General features: G+C 39.8%; 2 protein-coding genes across 3 annotated transcripts in view; one reads left to right on the top strand and one right to left on the bottom strand.

The window, feature by feature from the left end:
• Nucleotides 1-6: 6 nt before the first annotated feature.
• On the top strand, nt 7-5880 carry LOC103152577 (ETS domain-containing protein Elk-3-like). The gene is made up of 4 exons (XM_007573092.2): nt 7-38; nt 130-834; nt 1770-1892; nt 2629-5880. Exons 2-4 carry the CDS (start codon nt 199-201, stop codon nt 2722-2724), a joined length of 855 nt encoding a protein of 284 aa, XP_007573154.2. The 5' UTR covers nt 7-38; nt 130-198; the 3' UTR covers nt 2725-5880.
• Nucleotides 5256-14808, bottom strand: part of LOC103152557 (cyclin-dependent kinase 17) — a 27433-nt gene continuing 17880 nt past the window's right edge. For both annotated transcript variants that reach the window (XM_007573057.2, XM_016661191.1), the window contains 12 exons: nt 13788-13844; nt 13566-13680; nt 12780-12874; nt 12376-12438; nt 10985-11108; nt 10679-10799; nt 10375-10472; nt 10182-10287; nt 9878-9920; nt 8710-8800; nt 8102-8179; nt 5256-7591 (listed from right to left, as the gene is read on the bottom strand). In XM_007573057.2, coding sequence (XP_007573119.1) covers nt 7551-7591; nt 8102-8179; nt 8710-8800; nt 9878-9920; nt 10182-10287; nt 10375-10472; nt 10679-10799; nt 10985-11108; nt 12376-12438; nt 12780-12874; nt 13566-13680; nt 13788-13844 — 1032 coding nt within the window. In that variant the 3' untranslated portion in view covers nt 5256-7550. The remainder of the gene's footprint in view (nt 7592-8101; nt 8180-8709; nt 8801-9877; nt 9921-10181; nt 10288-10374; nt 10473-10678; nt 10800-10984; nt 11109-12375; nt 12439-12779; nt 12875-13565; nt 13681-13787; nt 13845-14808) is intronic.

The following is a 14808-nucleotide window of genomic DNA, read 5'->3' as shown; positions in this document are numbered from 1 at the left end:
ACAAGCCGAGCAGGGCGCTGCGCTACTACTACGACAAAGTATGCGCATGTGAACTACAACACAAACAAAACTGATGCAAAATGGAGGTTTAAGTTGACACGTCTGTTTTTTTTTCTTCCCTATTTGCAGAACATCATCAAGAAGGTGATTGGTCAAAAGTTTGTCTACAAGTTTGTCTCGTTCCCTGAGATTCTGAAGATGGACCCTGCAGTTGTGGAGTCGGGTCACAGTAGCGAGGAGGTTGGGGGGACGACGTCAGAACCTGAAGCTGAAGAGGAGGATCGGACTGACAGAAACCAGTATCGCCACTCCAACTTATACTCCTCTTTCACCATCAGCTCCCTGCAGCACGCTTTAGAACAGCAGCGGCCAATCAAAAAGGAGCCCAGATGCGAGGAAAGCTCCTCCGTCATCCGGTTCGTAACCAACGGCGGCCACTCGTCCCTTCCTCCAACACCACCTCCATCCACAACAGACAGCCCAAATTCCTCTGTGCTGTCTCCTCGGTTGGCCAGCTCTTTGTCCCCATCCCAAAGCCCCGCCCACATACGGGCAAGGGGGCAGAGCCTTAGTGCAGATACTGAAGATGTTGAATGCAGTGCTCAACCTTTAAACTTGTCATCTGGTCAGAGGGAAAGAGAGAAGCTACGGTGCACACGAACACCAGAGAGGAGGGGGTTGGCCAACAGTAACCCTTTAAAAGGCAGAAAACCCAAAGGCTTGGAAATCTCTGCCTCTCCTCTTCTCCTGACAGGAAGTGACCTCGTCTCCATTGCCCTCAACAGCCCGGCGCTGCCCTCTGGGTCTCTTACCCCCGCCTTTCTGACCACACAGGTATGAATCAACATTATACAGCCAATAACATCACCGAACCTCCCCAAACTTCCCCTGGAAGCACAGTCTGTAATAGGTAACAGGCAGAGGAGAGGAAGGAGACATTTCTGATGCGGAAAGTCAGACAGGGAGGGGACGGAGAGAGGTGAGCGGAAAGAAAAGGAGGAGGGGAGGGAGGATTGAGGAGGTTTCTAAGTGAACCCATATGTTCTTGACGCTCCTGATTCACTGGCAGCAGCTCGCTGACCAAAACAGGACAGACTGACTACATTCAGGCCCTCAACTGACATTCTTATCCAGACTGAGTAATCATATACTGCTGTGTGTAAATCACTGACAGAAACCAAAGGAAGTGGAGGCTGAACTCATTACTCAATATGTCAATGGTAACACCTACTCCTTTTGGTAACTAGAACCCCTTCCCTAGCAAACCAACAGGAAGTACGTTTACAGAGATTTGATACTTTCTTTGAAATTTGTCCCCATTTGCTTTAAAACCAAATCCAAAATAAAGATCCTTGTAGTGACATGGAAACCAACTCAGATAAACAAACAAGACCATCAAACCACCTAAAATGAAATGTTAAAAATAGCTGAAAGAAAATGAACAGAATTACCTAATGACATTACAAGAAATGGTCTGACTGATGAATGACTAATAACTGACAAGGAGCTTCATAACTATTTACGGGACGAGTGAGGAGGAACTTTGTGGCATTTAAGGCATGCTAGGAAATCTAGGTATGAAATTAGCTTGAGAAAGAATTAGTTCCTTCATTTGAGCAAAGTTTCAGATGAAAAGCTGTTTTTGCAACTTTTTTTGATTGAAGAAGCTATAAGTTGGTCATCATTGCCAGAATTAACCATCTTCTCCATACTCTATGTGGATTATTTTACTTTGATTTTTTTTTTTCTGTATTTCCCTGACCTTCCAGACTCCATCTGGTCTGTTGCTAACTCCCAGTCCTCTGCTGTCCAACATCCATTTCTGGTCCGGTCTGAGTCCGGTGGGACCTCTGAGCCCAGCCCAACTGCAGAGCCACGCCCAACTCTTCCAGGTAATCTTCCTTTCTTGTGTTTGAGGCGATATCCTTCAACGGATGTCTGGTTTTCCTAAACACCCCTGGGTTCAGCTTAATCAGAAATACCCACATCATCTGACTCAACCCCTTCAGCTCATATACAGGTAGCTATTCAACTGTATTTTAAACCTTGTAATTTATGTCGAACCAAGATAACCCAAATTCCTCCTTGTTGTCAAAATGTTGTTCGTTCGTCTGCTGTCATAAAACCCAAACATTTATGAGGCCCAAATACATCTACACTATCTTTACCCGAGACCCAAAGTTTGTGGGTATTCAACCAAAGCCGAAATCATAAAGCTAACAGTGCTTGACCTTCAGAGATGACGCCATGCATATTGATGGGAAGTTGGTTAACCCTAAAAGCTATTCCAGCACTAATAATAGTCTAAGCATACTTGTTTATGAGTAGGTACCCTTTGAACTGTAGCTGAGGCTGAAGTGGACTTCAAATAAACCAAACACACCATAAAGGGATTCTGCCAGCAAATCAAGTCTAGAGGATATTGCCAAGTACATGAATTTCTTTCAAAGACCTCTCAAAAAAAGGCAGAAACTTTAATCCCCACACACTCCGACTTAATTTGTAATCACAAGCGTGAACTGGTCGATGGTAGAGCGCGACTCACTTCTGGCCAAAACAGGTCTCGCTAGAAAAACTTCATAAATTGCTAAAACAGTCTTTAATTTTTCCTATTGTGCACTTTACTAGTTCCCCACACTGATGAATGGAGCCATTCCCATTCCTCCTTCCAATGTGGACACGCCCTCTCCTCTACTGCTCACGTCCAGCTCCCACAAGTCCTGATGCCAGCAGGAAGTTGGTTCCAGAGGGGCTGAGGACGGTCAGATCATCATCAAGGAGCAGACCATCCTAAAGCTTGGATGAAATTCAACCTGACTGAGTATACTTACAGCTGAGACTGCTACCTTCATTCCAGAAGAAACTGGAGCTCCACTCTGAGGATTTGCTCTCTAAGAAGAGCATAGTTTGGTTTGTATGTTTACTTCAGGGTCCCCATCGTACTTGTGGTAAAACATCTGACATGGCGTCAGTGTTCCGTGTCTCTCATCTCGTTTGATTGCCAGTCTCTGCCCAAATGTAGTAAAACCTCAACAGAACACATCTTTTCTTTTGCCATCTTCTGTAGCCGTCGTGAGTAACTCCATGAATTTCTTTGCCTTGGATGCGAAGCAATTCTTGAACATGTGTGAAGTAAAAGAGAAAGCATTACAGTTGAGAAGTAGAACTGTGAAAACTTCTCTCAGCCTTCGGAGACTAAATGCAACCCGAGTTCCCATGTCTAGACAGCACATTAAGGCTTTTGCTTTTTTGTGTATTCAAAAAGTTTTAAATGATCAAGTAAGTTATCAAAATGTGTTTGATAGCTTAAAACTTTATACTCACTAACGGGAACAATAGGTGTTTTCCCACCTTTTTGTAATCTTAAAGCTAAGCTAATTACTTTCTTGTACCTTACATTCAGAAATAAGTTTTTTTGCCCAAAAAAAGGTTATATATATATAACAAGTTTATAATACAAAAAATAATTAGGAAATTAGAATCTAACATCATCATGACGTTTTCTGTCACTTTTGAACAGATCTGGCATCTTTTTCTGTCACACCTAACTGCCAACAGTTTTTTAATGACCAGTTTCTCTTTCCTGGATACGGAAAGGCTCAGGATAAAATTTTATCAAACGCTGGAAAACATAAAACTGGGCTACATGAGATGGGACCATAAGCGACTCCTAGCAAAGCATCTGCTAGCCAGAGTAAAAATGCAGTGTAAAATTGATGCACAATTTTCTATACTTTTTATTATTTTTGCACTGTACTGTACTTTTAAGCAATCTTTGCTGTAGCTTTTATGATGAAAGATTTCTGTAAATGTGTCAAAAGCTTTATATCTTGGCCAAAACTGCACAAATAGCTTTTTTTTTGTAGCTGTGAAATTGCTCCCGTTTCTTTTTGTTTGTTTGTTTTATTTTTTAGGAAATATGACAGCAAATTATCCATGTTAATTAGTTTCTTATTTTGTGTTTTTAAATAAATTACTTTCTTTTTCAAAAAAAAAAAAAAAGAAACAGTATTCTGGTTTCCAATGTGTTTACCGTGAAGACCTTTTCTGTCGTTATTCAGAAAATGACTGTTACACAAGCGTTTTATGAAACAAATTTTTAAATTTTTACTTCTGATGGTTATGAGAAATAAATAGTTCCAGTAAAAAGAGTCACACATCAACTGTTCACCGGCAGCTCAGTGTTTCAGAGAGTTTGAGTTGACAACACAGCAGGCTTTCCATGCATCAGGCACAAACATTTCCACACACACTCAGACATAAAACACATTAAATCATCCATTCATCTGAAAAAAAGTACAGTTTTACAATGATAAATATTAAGCCGTTTTAGAAATCTCCTTTCGTGCATGTTACTGCTGTTCATGTACAAAAAAAGTAATGTTAGCAGAAACACAGTTTGCAGTTCACAGGGAAACAATCCTTAATTTGGATAAAGTGGAATATACACAAAAAAATTATGGAAAAATTAGAAGTACATGGTTCCAATTTCCAACTTAAAAATTACAGTAATACAGGAAATATACCATTAATATAATGACTTCCTGTTTACAGTATGTCATGTATGTACTTTATTGTGTAATCACAATTTAATATCTCAAATTAGGAGTGCATGTTCAAACCATTTAGATTAATAAGATTTGTATTGTTTACTGGATCATTGCACCATTACCTGCAATCTGTGTTTGATGTTAATATTATTACATTAATTATTTCAGATATAAGTTTATCAAGCTTTTCCAGTGCTTCCAGCACTCTTCTAGCATGTGCTACCTAATCTGAAACAAAGAACACTAGTGTCGCTTAAACAAATCTTTTTCCTGTCACAAAATACAGTTTTCAGTCGGCCGCCGAACAAAAGAGCAAAAAGAAAACTTCCCTCTGATCCCCCGACAACTTTCAGTTTTATCTGGATGTTTAATGCACTCCCAGTCTTTTATTTTTAATAAGCTTTTAATATTTTCTGATTTATTAGCAGTTCACCTTGTGAAGCTGTTGACGTTAAATTTTTCCTGGTTATGCATTTAAAAAACAAACAAACAAAAAACCCTACGGTTACATTTTTGCCAAGCGTTCAACAAAACTCTTTTAGCTAAATTTAAAGCTAACTGGCTAAGCTAACCTATAGCTTCAACTGCATAGTTATTCACACCAATGATGTACCTCTTAAGTCAAAAAGTATATATTCTTCTTTATACCAGAGATTGTAACATTTAAACAAACACTGTTTATTGACCTAAATTTGTTTGAATGCATACCTCATCATGTATGTTTAGCTTCAGCGCACAGCTAGCTTGCGCACCTAAAGTTAGCATAAAAAGAGAAATCTGCTGAAGTTAACCTAGCAGGGAAATAATGTTCACTACACATCTAATGCTGCCTGATAAATTTTCACAAAGTAGATGTCAAAACAGGGTTTAGTTTTATAGGCAGAGAAGCGATAGCATTACATTAGCTCCTGCAAACTGTACTTTCTAAACTTAGCAAAACGACTGCGGTTGATATTTAATGATGGTCAACACAGGAAAAATCTGACCCCAGGAATGCAATGAACATCAGTTGTCATGTAAGAAACATTCAGGGACATTTTCTTATTGCTACAGTAAACGTATTTAAAAGAGAGACTCGCAAACAGGTTTAATCATCTTTAGCATCACTGTCAGTTGCTAACAACACATCAGCAGTAAAGTCTTGAGTTTTAATCTCTGTGTTGTAAAAATGCTGTGGCTCGACATGAAGTGGGAAATTGTTGCTTTTAGAGCATCCACATTGGTGCCGTTTTCCCGAGGAGAAGTCACAGAACACATCTTAATACTGTTGGGTAAACTCAGCCGTGTTGAGGCCCATGTCCCTGATGAAAACAAAACAAAACAAAAAAAAGAAAAAATGCAAACGCTTGGAGTGCAGGGTAAAATTTCTGAATGTACAGTTGCATCGAGGCTCTCGACATTTGGAGGGTTTGCAGACTTGTCCAAGCTTTTATCTCGGGTTCTGGTTTTTCTCATTACTCAACAATGCTGTCCGGTTGTCTCCCCAACAAGGCATGGGCTGGTCTCTGGTATGTTGCAGCACCAACATTTCAAACAGCTACGGTTTCAAAAACTGCTAATTTTTGTGCCCATGAAAAATGAAAACCCAGATTAAGGAGCCAGGCCAACCAGAGTTTTCTCCTGTGTATGATGGACAGAGTAATGCAGCGGTGTGTCGTTTAACTCAATTAAACGAATCCGGATGTTTGTGATTTTCTCGACTGGAGCTATTTTTCAGACAAGCATGGTGTGGAAACCAAACATTTCTGTATTAAATTTACAGTTGGCAGGTCTGTAAAGCAGCAGGCTGCAGGCTACCGGAACAGATTAACCAGGTAATTAGATTTCTGTTTCTCTGCAAAGAGCAGAGTGTGTTTAATATTAAATTTAATGACCATTTAGTCCATATTTGTATGAAAATAAAAATATGTTAAAGTAACATAACTGTAGCATATGAAGTAATAGTTTCTGCTGTTCCAAGTAAATGAAAGATTATGTTAGAAAATTTTCCTAACACACAAGGATACCGTTTAGTTTTTCAATCATGGTTATTATAGAGAATCTCACACCAGCCCATGCCTATTTCCATTTTTTGTCTCCATCAGATTTGGTCCTGTAGATTTACCAGAGTGAGCAGAAACCCAGCGGCTAAAACTGTTAGCTTCGCTCAGCCCTCAGCTGCCAGGCGCTATGCTCAGACTTTCAGTGGAACCCCCCAAAGGCCATCGGGCCCTCAGAGAAACACAGTTCTTCTGAAACACATTGGGGTGAAACACATTGGGGGGGAAAAAAAAAATATCTAAGATGGGAAATCCATCATCATCATCATCACCATCATCACCAGTCTTTCTCGTTCCCCTCAAAGTCAACACTGTCGTGTGCTGCAGCTTTTTGAAATGTAGAAACCTTGTATAGATCAGTCACGGAAGCTCGAAGGAAAGAGAACAAAACAAAACAACAACAAAAAAAAACAATCTCCAAATATACATGTACATATATACACATAAATATATATGTATAGATATACAGAATGCATAAAAAGTTTGAAGAAACTGCAGCCGTTGCTCTGTAAGCACAACAATGAAACAACTTCATCACAGCGTCGACATCAACATTCGTTGACTTTCAAACTAAAGATACCAAAGAATTATAGTCAGGAGAAATAACAGTAACCTAAACAGACCACTTAACTGTGCATGGCGTCTTCAGTTCACATCATGTGCACGAACACACACGTGTACACACACACACATACACACACAGACATGTTATATAGTAGACAGTAGTAGTTTAGCAGCAAAATAAGTTAACCTCACACTCCAATAAATAAACAGTCTCCAAGCGTTTTGACTCAAAGTCACTCATTCAGCATTGTGTATGTGTGTGTGTGTGTGTGTACGCGTGTGAGTGAGTCCAGGCGAGGGAGTGAGGAGAGACGCTCCACAGGGAGGTGGGCTCATGCGAGGAGTTGCTGGGAGGTGCAGATGAAGCTGGCCGGCTGACCATCCTCTTCAGGAAACATTAGAAAAGCATGCTCTGCCTTCTGTTGATGTTGCCGTTACCTGGAACAACAATACCCATGATGCCATGGGCCTCATTACACCAAAATACAAGCACATCGAAAAAAGTGAACATTGTGGTTTTTTTGGTCTCATTTCAGAAATTTCAACCTGTCATATATAGTAAAGTACTTTAAGCTAATATTTCTTGTATTTTTGATGATTAGGGCTTAAAGATAATTTAAACTCAATCTTTTTGAGGAAATCAGTTGATTAAAGTGACACCATAAGTTTCTAATATTTAACTTTTTTATAATATTAAAACTTTTTTGAGAGAATGAATTTAGGGTTTTCATTATCTGTAGGCCATCATAATCAGAACTGCAAGAAACTCCAAAGATAGTTACTGATGATGTCAGACATCTGTGATTTGGCTTGAAAACTAAAATGTTAGAGAGTTGAAAACTGGAGGTGGTGTTGCTAAAAGTCGGAAAATTTCAGATACAAGAAGAGTTTCAATTGATACTTGATTCCATTTGAATTATGGGAAATGAAATGAGATTCATGGCCCACCTGACTCGGGGTAGGAGGAGTTCCTGTAGCCGGGGTCCCTCTGAAGCTGCAGCTCTTTTAACGTGAACATCGACACGCCTGAAACACGGAAGAGACAGAAACTCAGCTAGCTTAATTTGATCACTTTAGCTGGAACACAGCAGCTTAATGCAATACATTTAGCCATCTGAAATACAGTGAAGAAAGATACTCAGCTAGCCTAACACAAAATCTTTAGCTAGCTGAAACAGGCGACAGCAAGCTTAAAGAAACATGTTAGCTAGCTGGAACACGAAGGACACCTAGCAACACATTTAGCTAGAGAGACAGAGAATGAACTAGCTTAACGCAACATGTTGCACTAACTGAAACACAGGAGATAGCCATCTTAACAAACTGAAACAAAAGAGACATCTAGCTTAATGCAACAGATTTAGCTAGCTGAGACACAAGAAACAGCTAGCTCAATGCAACACATTTAGGTAGCTAAAACACAGGAGACAGCTAACTTAACACAACATGGGACAGGAAATCAAAGAACAAGTAATGCAGGAAGGCTTGAGGAGAGCAGACAGAAGCTGGGATTGCACAGGGCGTGTGTGTGTGTATATATGTGTGTGTGTGCTCACTTTCTGGCAGTGTGTGGACTCTCATCCCAAGCTGCCTGAAGTAGGAATGTTTCATCGCCTCATCAGCTGAAATCCTCGCCTTGGACTCGTACTGCAGAGACACAAAAGTCCTATGATTCATCACCCACTAGAGAAATGTGAATGATTCACATTCACTCACATTATGAGTCAAAGTGGTGAAACACAGCAGAGTAAGCACATGTGGATTCCTAAGGGTGAATAACTGCACCCCCTGCTGTCTGCATGTGGTACTGACTGAATTCAGATCCAACATGATTAAATCTAGATAACTGATGTGACAACAGGGAACTGGGATCTGGTGGGGAATCAACTATGGCACCCTCAACACTAATTAGCACCTTTAGCAGAGATATATAGAATGACTTCAAGTAAATGCATCTTTTATTTCTTTAGAAATTTGAACCAAACATTTCAGAAAAACCAAACTTATAATTTATTCTTTATTCTTTCACGTTCCAGATTTTATATTGGTGCATTTTAACTTTTTAGAGAAAATGGCATGAATAATTCCTTGAAATAAAATAACATGCTATCTTATTAGCAGAAGATAACTGAGCCACCAGATATTTTGTTACATCTCTACTGACTAACGTTCAATTTTCATTATTAACCCTTCCAATTCCTGCAATTTGACCAGGAAGTAACCACATGATGGACGTAGAAATGCTAAGAAGACTCTATTACAATAAAAGAAGAATTTATAGAAAGATTTCTACACATAAAGGGGCGCCAATAAATATGTTCAGTTTTCTGGCCGATCACTGATCTTTAAAAAGATTGACCTGCTGGTTCCAATTTGAGCCGGCACAGATTTTGTTTTTATCTTAAAATTGATAAATATATTGACAAAGTTGCTAAGATGGCAATAGTGGGGTGAATATTGTTAAAAGAAATTTGGGAAAATTTATTGGCTAGTCGGATTAATGATGCACTCCTACTTGTATTCAAATACTTTTCAGACTAAGCCTCTGAAAAAAGCTTCAACATTTTTAATTTCACAGTTAAACAACTATTTACCTTCAGATATCCTGACGGAGGACTGCAACGGATAATTATTAAGCATCTTATTTGTGGCTTTAACGTGACAACCTTCCACTAAATTAATCCTAGTCCCAGACGTGTGCGCTGTGCGTGGGTTGACACTTACTCTGAGGAACGCCAGCAGCAGCTCGATACCGTCGCTGTCCAGCCTGAAGGAGAAGAGAAGAGCAAGAGCTCAGTATCTACCAGCAGAAAGGGCTGATGGGAATGTGGAGGACTCATGGGAGGAAGGAAGCGCACAGCCGGCTCTAATGTTCGGCAGGATTTCCTGCCTGAAATGGCCAAACACACTCAGAAATGCACATCACTGGACACATTCAAACCAGCCAGGGGGTGCATAACGAGAAATAAACGAGCACAAAACAAGAAGAAGAAGAAGGAGAAGAAGAAGAAGAAGAAGCAGCGTGTACCTGGGTGCGTGATTGATCAACGGCTGTGGTTTGTATTTGGGGAAGTTGTAGGATTTAAACTCTTCAATGGTGGAGATTCCTGGCCAGTTCTCCTCTGTGGGTGTGCCTGAAGTAGTAACAGTCCAATCAGACACAGTCAGATGGCTAATAGCTAGCGTTACCATGACAATCACATTCAGGATGGGATCCTCACCCAGCAGCCTGAAAATGAGATGGAGCTCATCCTCCACGGTGGAGCCGGGGAACAGAGGCCGACCTGCAGCCATCTCGTAGAATATACAGCCCACCCCCCTGCAAAGCAAACAGCCAATCAGCTGGCAGAATAACAGCGGGCTGGAGAAATGTCACCAAGGCAACATGGTGAGAGGAGGAAGAGGAGGAAGGAAAAAGAACCACGTGGTCGGATGTTTCTCTGGGTTTAGATATATATCTGACTCCGTCTGCTTCACTGTTACCATGGGGGAAACTGATGAAGAGGGGCATGATGGGAGATTTACCACATGTCGATCTGTGTGGAGTACTCAGAGGATCCCAGGAGGACATCAGGAGGCCGGTACCAGAGAGTCACCACCTCGTTGGAGTACGTCTTGGTGGGGACGGACTTCGCCCTCGCCAGACCTGCAGAGCGTCGGCAAACATCAGCAGCCTGGAACCGGAGCGTTTCCATCGGAAACGGCCTTCTGCATTTAGCAGTTTTGGAGCTGATTTTTCAGCCAATTTATGCTAAAAACTTTTTTGCCTTTCTGTTATCAGCTCTCTCTCTTTCACACAGACTGAACAGGAGCTGTTGAGGTTCCTCTTACCAAAATCAGCCAACTTCAGTTCCCCTCTTTCATTGATTAGGAGGTTCTGTGGCTTCAGGTCCCTGTGGAGAACTTTCCTCTTGTGACAGTAAGACAGCCCTCGTAAAATCTGGAACAGGAAGATCTGAAAACGCACATTTCAGGATCTAATGAATTTACTGTCATCTGAGCAAACATTTAGTCTGAGCAACTTTTCAAATTTTAGAATGTTGAATTGGATCTAAATATGACTTTTTTTTAACCTTACATTTAAAATCTCACTATGTCGAAATGTTTTATCATCCGAATCTCTCTCTCTCTCTCTCTCTCTCTCTCTCTCTCTTAACCTATGGTGGCCCAAAGAGGTCAGCGAAATGCAAAAGCCATAACACAAAAAAAGCCAAAGCGGCTAAGCAACGCTACGCTACAGTCCATCAGCAATTCTGTTAAATGCCAGAATTTAAACTAAGATAGAATTTATACAAAAACAGGGTTTATGCTAAAACAGAAGTGATGCTAATCAAAAGTTATCCTAACAAGTTTTTCATAATCAGGTTTTTGCTAAAACGGAATTATGCTGAAACGGAATCTCACCAAAATGGAAGTTATCTTAGCGATGGATTATCATCACTTCCGTTTTAACGTAGCTTCCATAGTGGCTTTTTTTTTTTTTTTGCTGTTGCGTTGTGGATTATGCATTTTGTTGACCCTTCTGAGCAACCATACAATTCAGATATTATAATCCATATTTGAATAACAGACTATTACAATGCTTAGCTATTAGAGCTTCCTAAGAAGAGCATAGCTCAACTACAAACAATACAAAATTCAACTGCAAAGATCAGAAAGCACTTCTACCAATATTCCGTTTCATAAAATTGATGTTAAGGTGTTTCTATTGGATTTTAAAGGTCTCACTACTCTAATCCAGCCCATGTAATCACTTTCCACCAAGCAAATCCCCCAATTCCTTCCTAGAGAGGCCTCCTGTTGTTAGAAGCCAAAAGTCAAATCTAAAACTCATGATGAGGCATCGTTCATTTATTACTGCCTCAACATTCTTCCTGAGAACCTGAAGGCTTAGGGTGACTGCTACTTGAACTTTAGGAACTCAGCCGTATATTGACCCAAATTAATTGAGCTTAATTCAGTTTAATTTGATTTTAATCAACCGATTATTAGTCAGTGTAATCTTTTACTACCGTTTTATTTCATTATAAATGAAATGCTTTATGTGTCATCATGATTTATTTGTCTTGTGGTTCAATTAAACTTTATTTATTTTTTTTTGTTCAATAAAGTCATGTTTTTGCATTGCTGGTATCCGTTTCTGATATTTCTCATTGCAGTGTTTCTTCAGTTCTGCAGTTCATCTGACATTTGTCCAAGTCGCCTATTAATCATATGCTCACCTTCACGTTGTGCATGCTCATGATGTTTCCACAGTCGTCCATGTACTGCTTCAGATCTTTATCCTGCAGGAGGAGATCATACCACAACTACCATGACTGCCACGAATAGTTAATCATCGTCTGTTCTATTCAGAGAACAATGCGTATTGATCAAAAGTAAACAGGAAGTGGCTTTAACCTACAGAAGACTGTAAACATCAAATGAAAAAATAAAGCAACAATTTAACAACTAAAAACTAAATAAAAAAGCACAAGTTGGATGATTGTTTTTGGTTTTTCAAGGAAAAACCTAATGAAAGCATAATGGATGGAAATATTTTTAATGTCTTTAAGATCATCGACATAATAAAGAACTAAGGATGGAGCAACATATCGGGTTCCTCTTGGTGTGACATCATGCTTACCAAATACTCAAAGACGAGCGTGAGGCTCTTGTCCGTGTGGACGATGTCGTGTAACGTCACGATGTTGGCGTGTTTCAAGTCTTTTAGAAGTGACACTGCAGAGAAACAGAAGAAGACGACAAAACAACAAACATGTCATTAGGGGATACACTTCCTGTGTTCACTGGGAAATTATGGCTTTGGGGAATATCCACTTGTAACAATTAAGCACTGCAAATGTTTTCTGTAAACATTCAAAACTTTTCCAAGGCTTCCAAGTCCTTTATGTTCATTCGAAAATATAAAATCCAAACATTCACTGAATTTATGGAGGAAGTGTAGAGCAGGCAGGCTGGGCGTACACCAAGAGAAACCAGAGACTGAGAGGAAAGAAGGATGGAAGGAGGAGAAGGAAAGAAGGGACAGTTGGAAAGGAGATAGAAAGTAAGGAAGGAAGGACAGAAAGAAATAAAGGACAGAAGAAGTGCTTGAAAGAAAAATAGGATGAACAAATAAGCAGAAGGGAGGAGATAAGAAAAGAGAGAAAAAGGGACAGAAGAAAAGAAAGGAAAACGCAAAGACAGAGAATTAGGGAAGGGAATAAAAGAGTGAGGATGGAAGGAAGGAGACAAGGAAGAAATTGAAGAAAGGATCTAATTGAGAAAGATGGACACAAGTAAAGTGAGGAAACAAAGGAAAGACAACATTTGGCCAAAGGAATGGTGCTAACAGTGGTGTTATGACGGTTCATCAGACTGCAGCAGTACGCCAGCCGAGCCTCAGCTCTACATCAACGGTGAGGGTCACCTTCTCTGATGGCGGTGCAGGGAGCTCCTTCTTCGTGCTCCAGGCGGATCTCCTTCAGCGCCACCAGGTTGTCCGTCAGCTTACTGCGTCCCTTAAACACCGTGGCGTACGTCCCCTAAACATGACAGCAGGGTTTTAGTGATTCCAGGGAACAAACGGTGACATGTGAGGCGTGCGTATGCTAACTCCTCTTCTGCTAATGCTACTTCAAGGTTTCCTCACCTCTCCAAGCTTGTCCAGCTTGATGTACGTCTCCAGCTTCCCAAAGCCAATTTCAGACTGGAGAGAATGACAAGAAAAATATTTATCAGGTTCTGAATGTGGCATTTTCAAAAAGAATTTAGCTACTGGTAGTTTCGACATGCTGGTAATAGCCCCCATGCTAACACTAGCCTGATGGCCAAAATAAGCATTTTAGCTGGTTTCTCATTTATTAGCTATGTTTATCAGACTCAATGAAGTAATAATAACTAGAAAATTTCGGAAGAAATTTAAAGGGGGCCTGTGGTAGGGACCCAGCTTTCTGATGCTAAAAATTAGCATCAATGCTAAAGTGATCTACAATGTACTCAATAGCTTGTGGAGAGTCAAGAGCATATTGAGTAACAAGGATTTACTCGATTCAGTATGTTAAAATTAGTGTGCAAGCTAAAATTAGCCAAAATGCTAAGTTAGCATAAATGTTGCCAGTGGCATACGAGGTATAACTTGCATGTTGTCTTACATTGACTTCTTCCATACAGCGTGCTAAAGATGGCTAATAAATAAACAAAAAAGCTAAAAAGCTTATTTTTGAGAAAAGGCTACTACTAATGTGGTGAGTGCACTGCTAATGCTAATGCACTGCCTTCTGATTTTTACTTTTGCAAAAGTAAAAATCAGATGGCAATCGTGGCATTTAGTTACCAGAAAACGCGCTCATCTCTTAGCAACAGATTAACAACAAATATTGTTATTGTTAAAAAAACATAAGATTTCTTCTGCTCTTTTGAAAAACTACTTATATTATACTAAAGAATTGTGCAGTTGGTGAATCTTTCAGAAAAGTGAAAATGTTTTTTTTTTTCCATTGGTGGTGAATATATTATAAAACAAACATTCAAAACAAAAGTAAAAATCTGATACTTCGTTGGAGAGTTTGGCACCAGAAAAAAATGCTAATTTCTTAACACCAAATTAATAACAAGTAATATTATTGTTTATAAAACATAAGCTCTCTTGAAATACTGATAGATACAAGAGA

This window comes from Poecilia formosa, unplaced genomic scaffold (genome assembly GCF_000485575.1).
Source record: "Poecilia formosa unplaced genomic scaffold, Poecilia_formosa-5.1.2 Scaffold318, whole genome shotgun sequence".
NCBI classification, from domain to species: domain Eukaryota; kingdom Metazoa; phylum Chordata; class Actinopteri; order Cyprinodontiformes; family Poeciliidae; genus Poecilia; species Poecilia formosa.
This window is presented reverse-complemented; position numbering and strand designations above follow the sequence as displayed.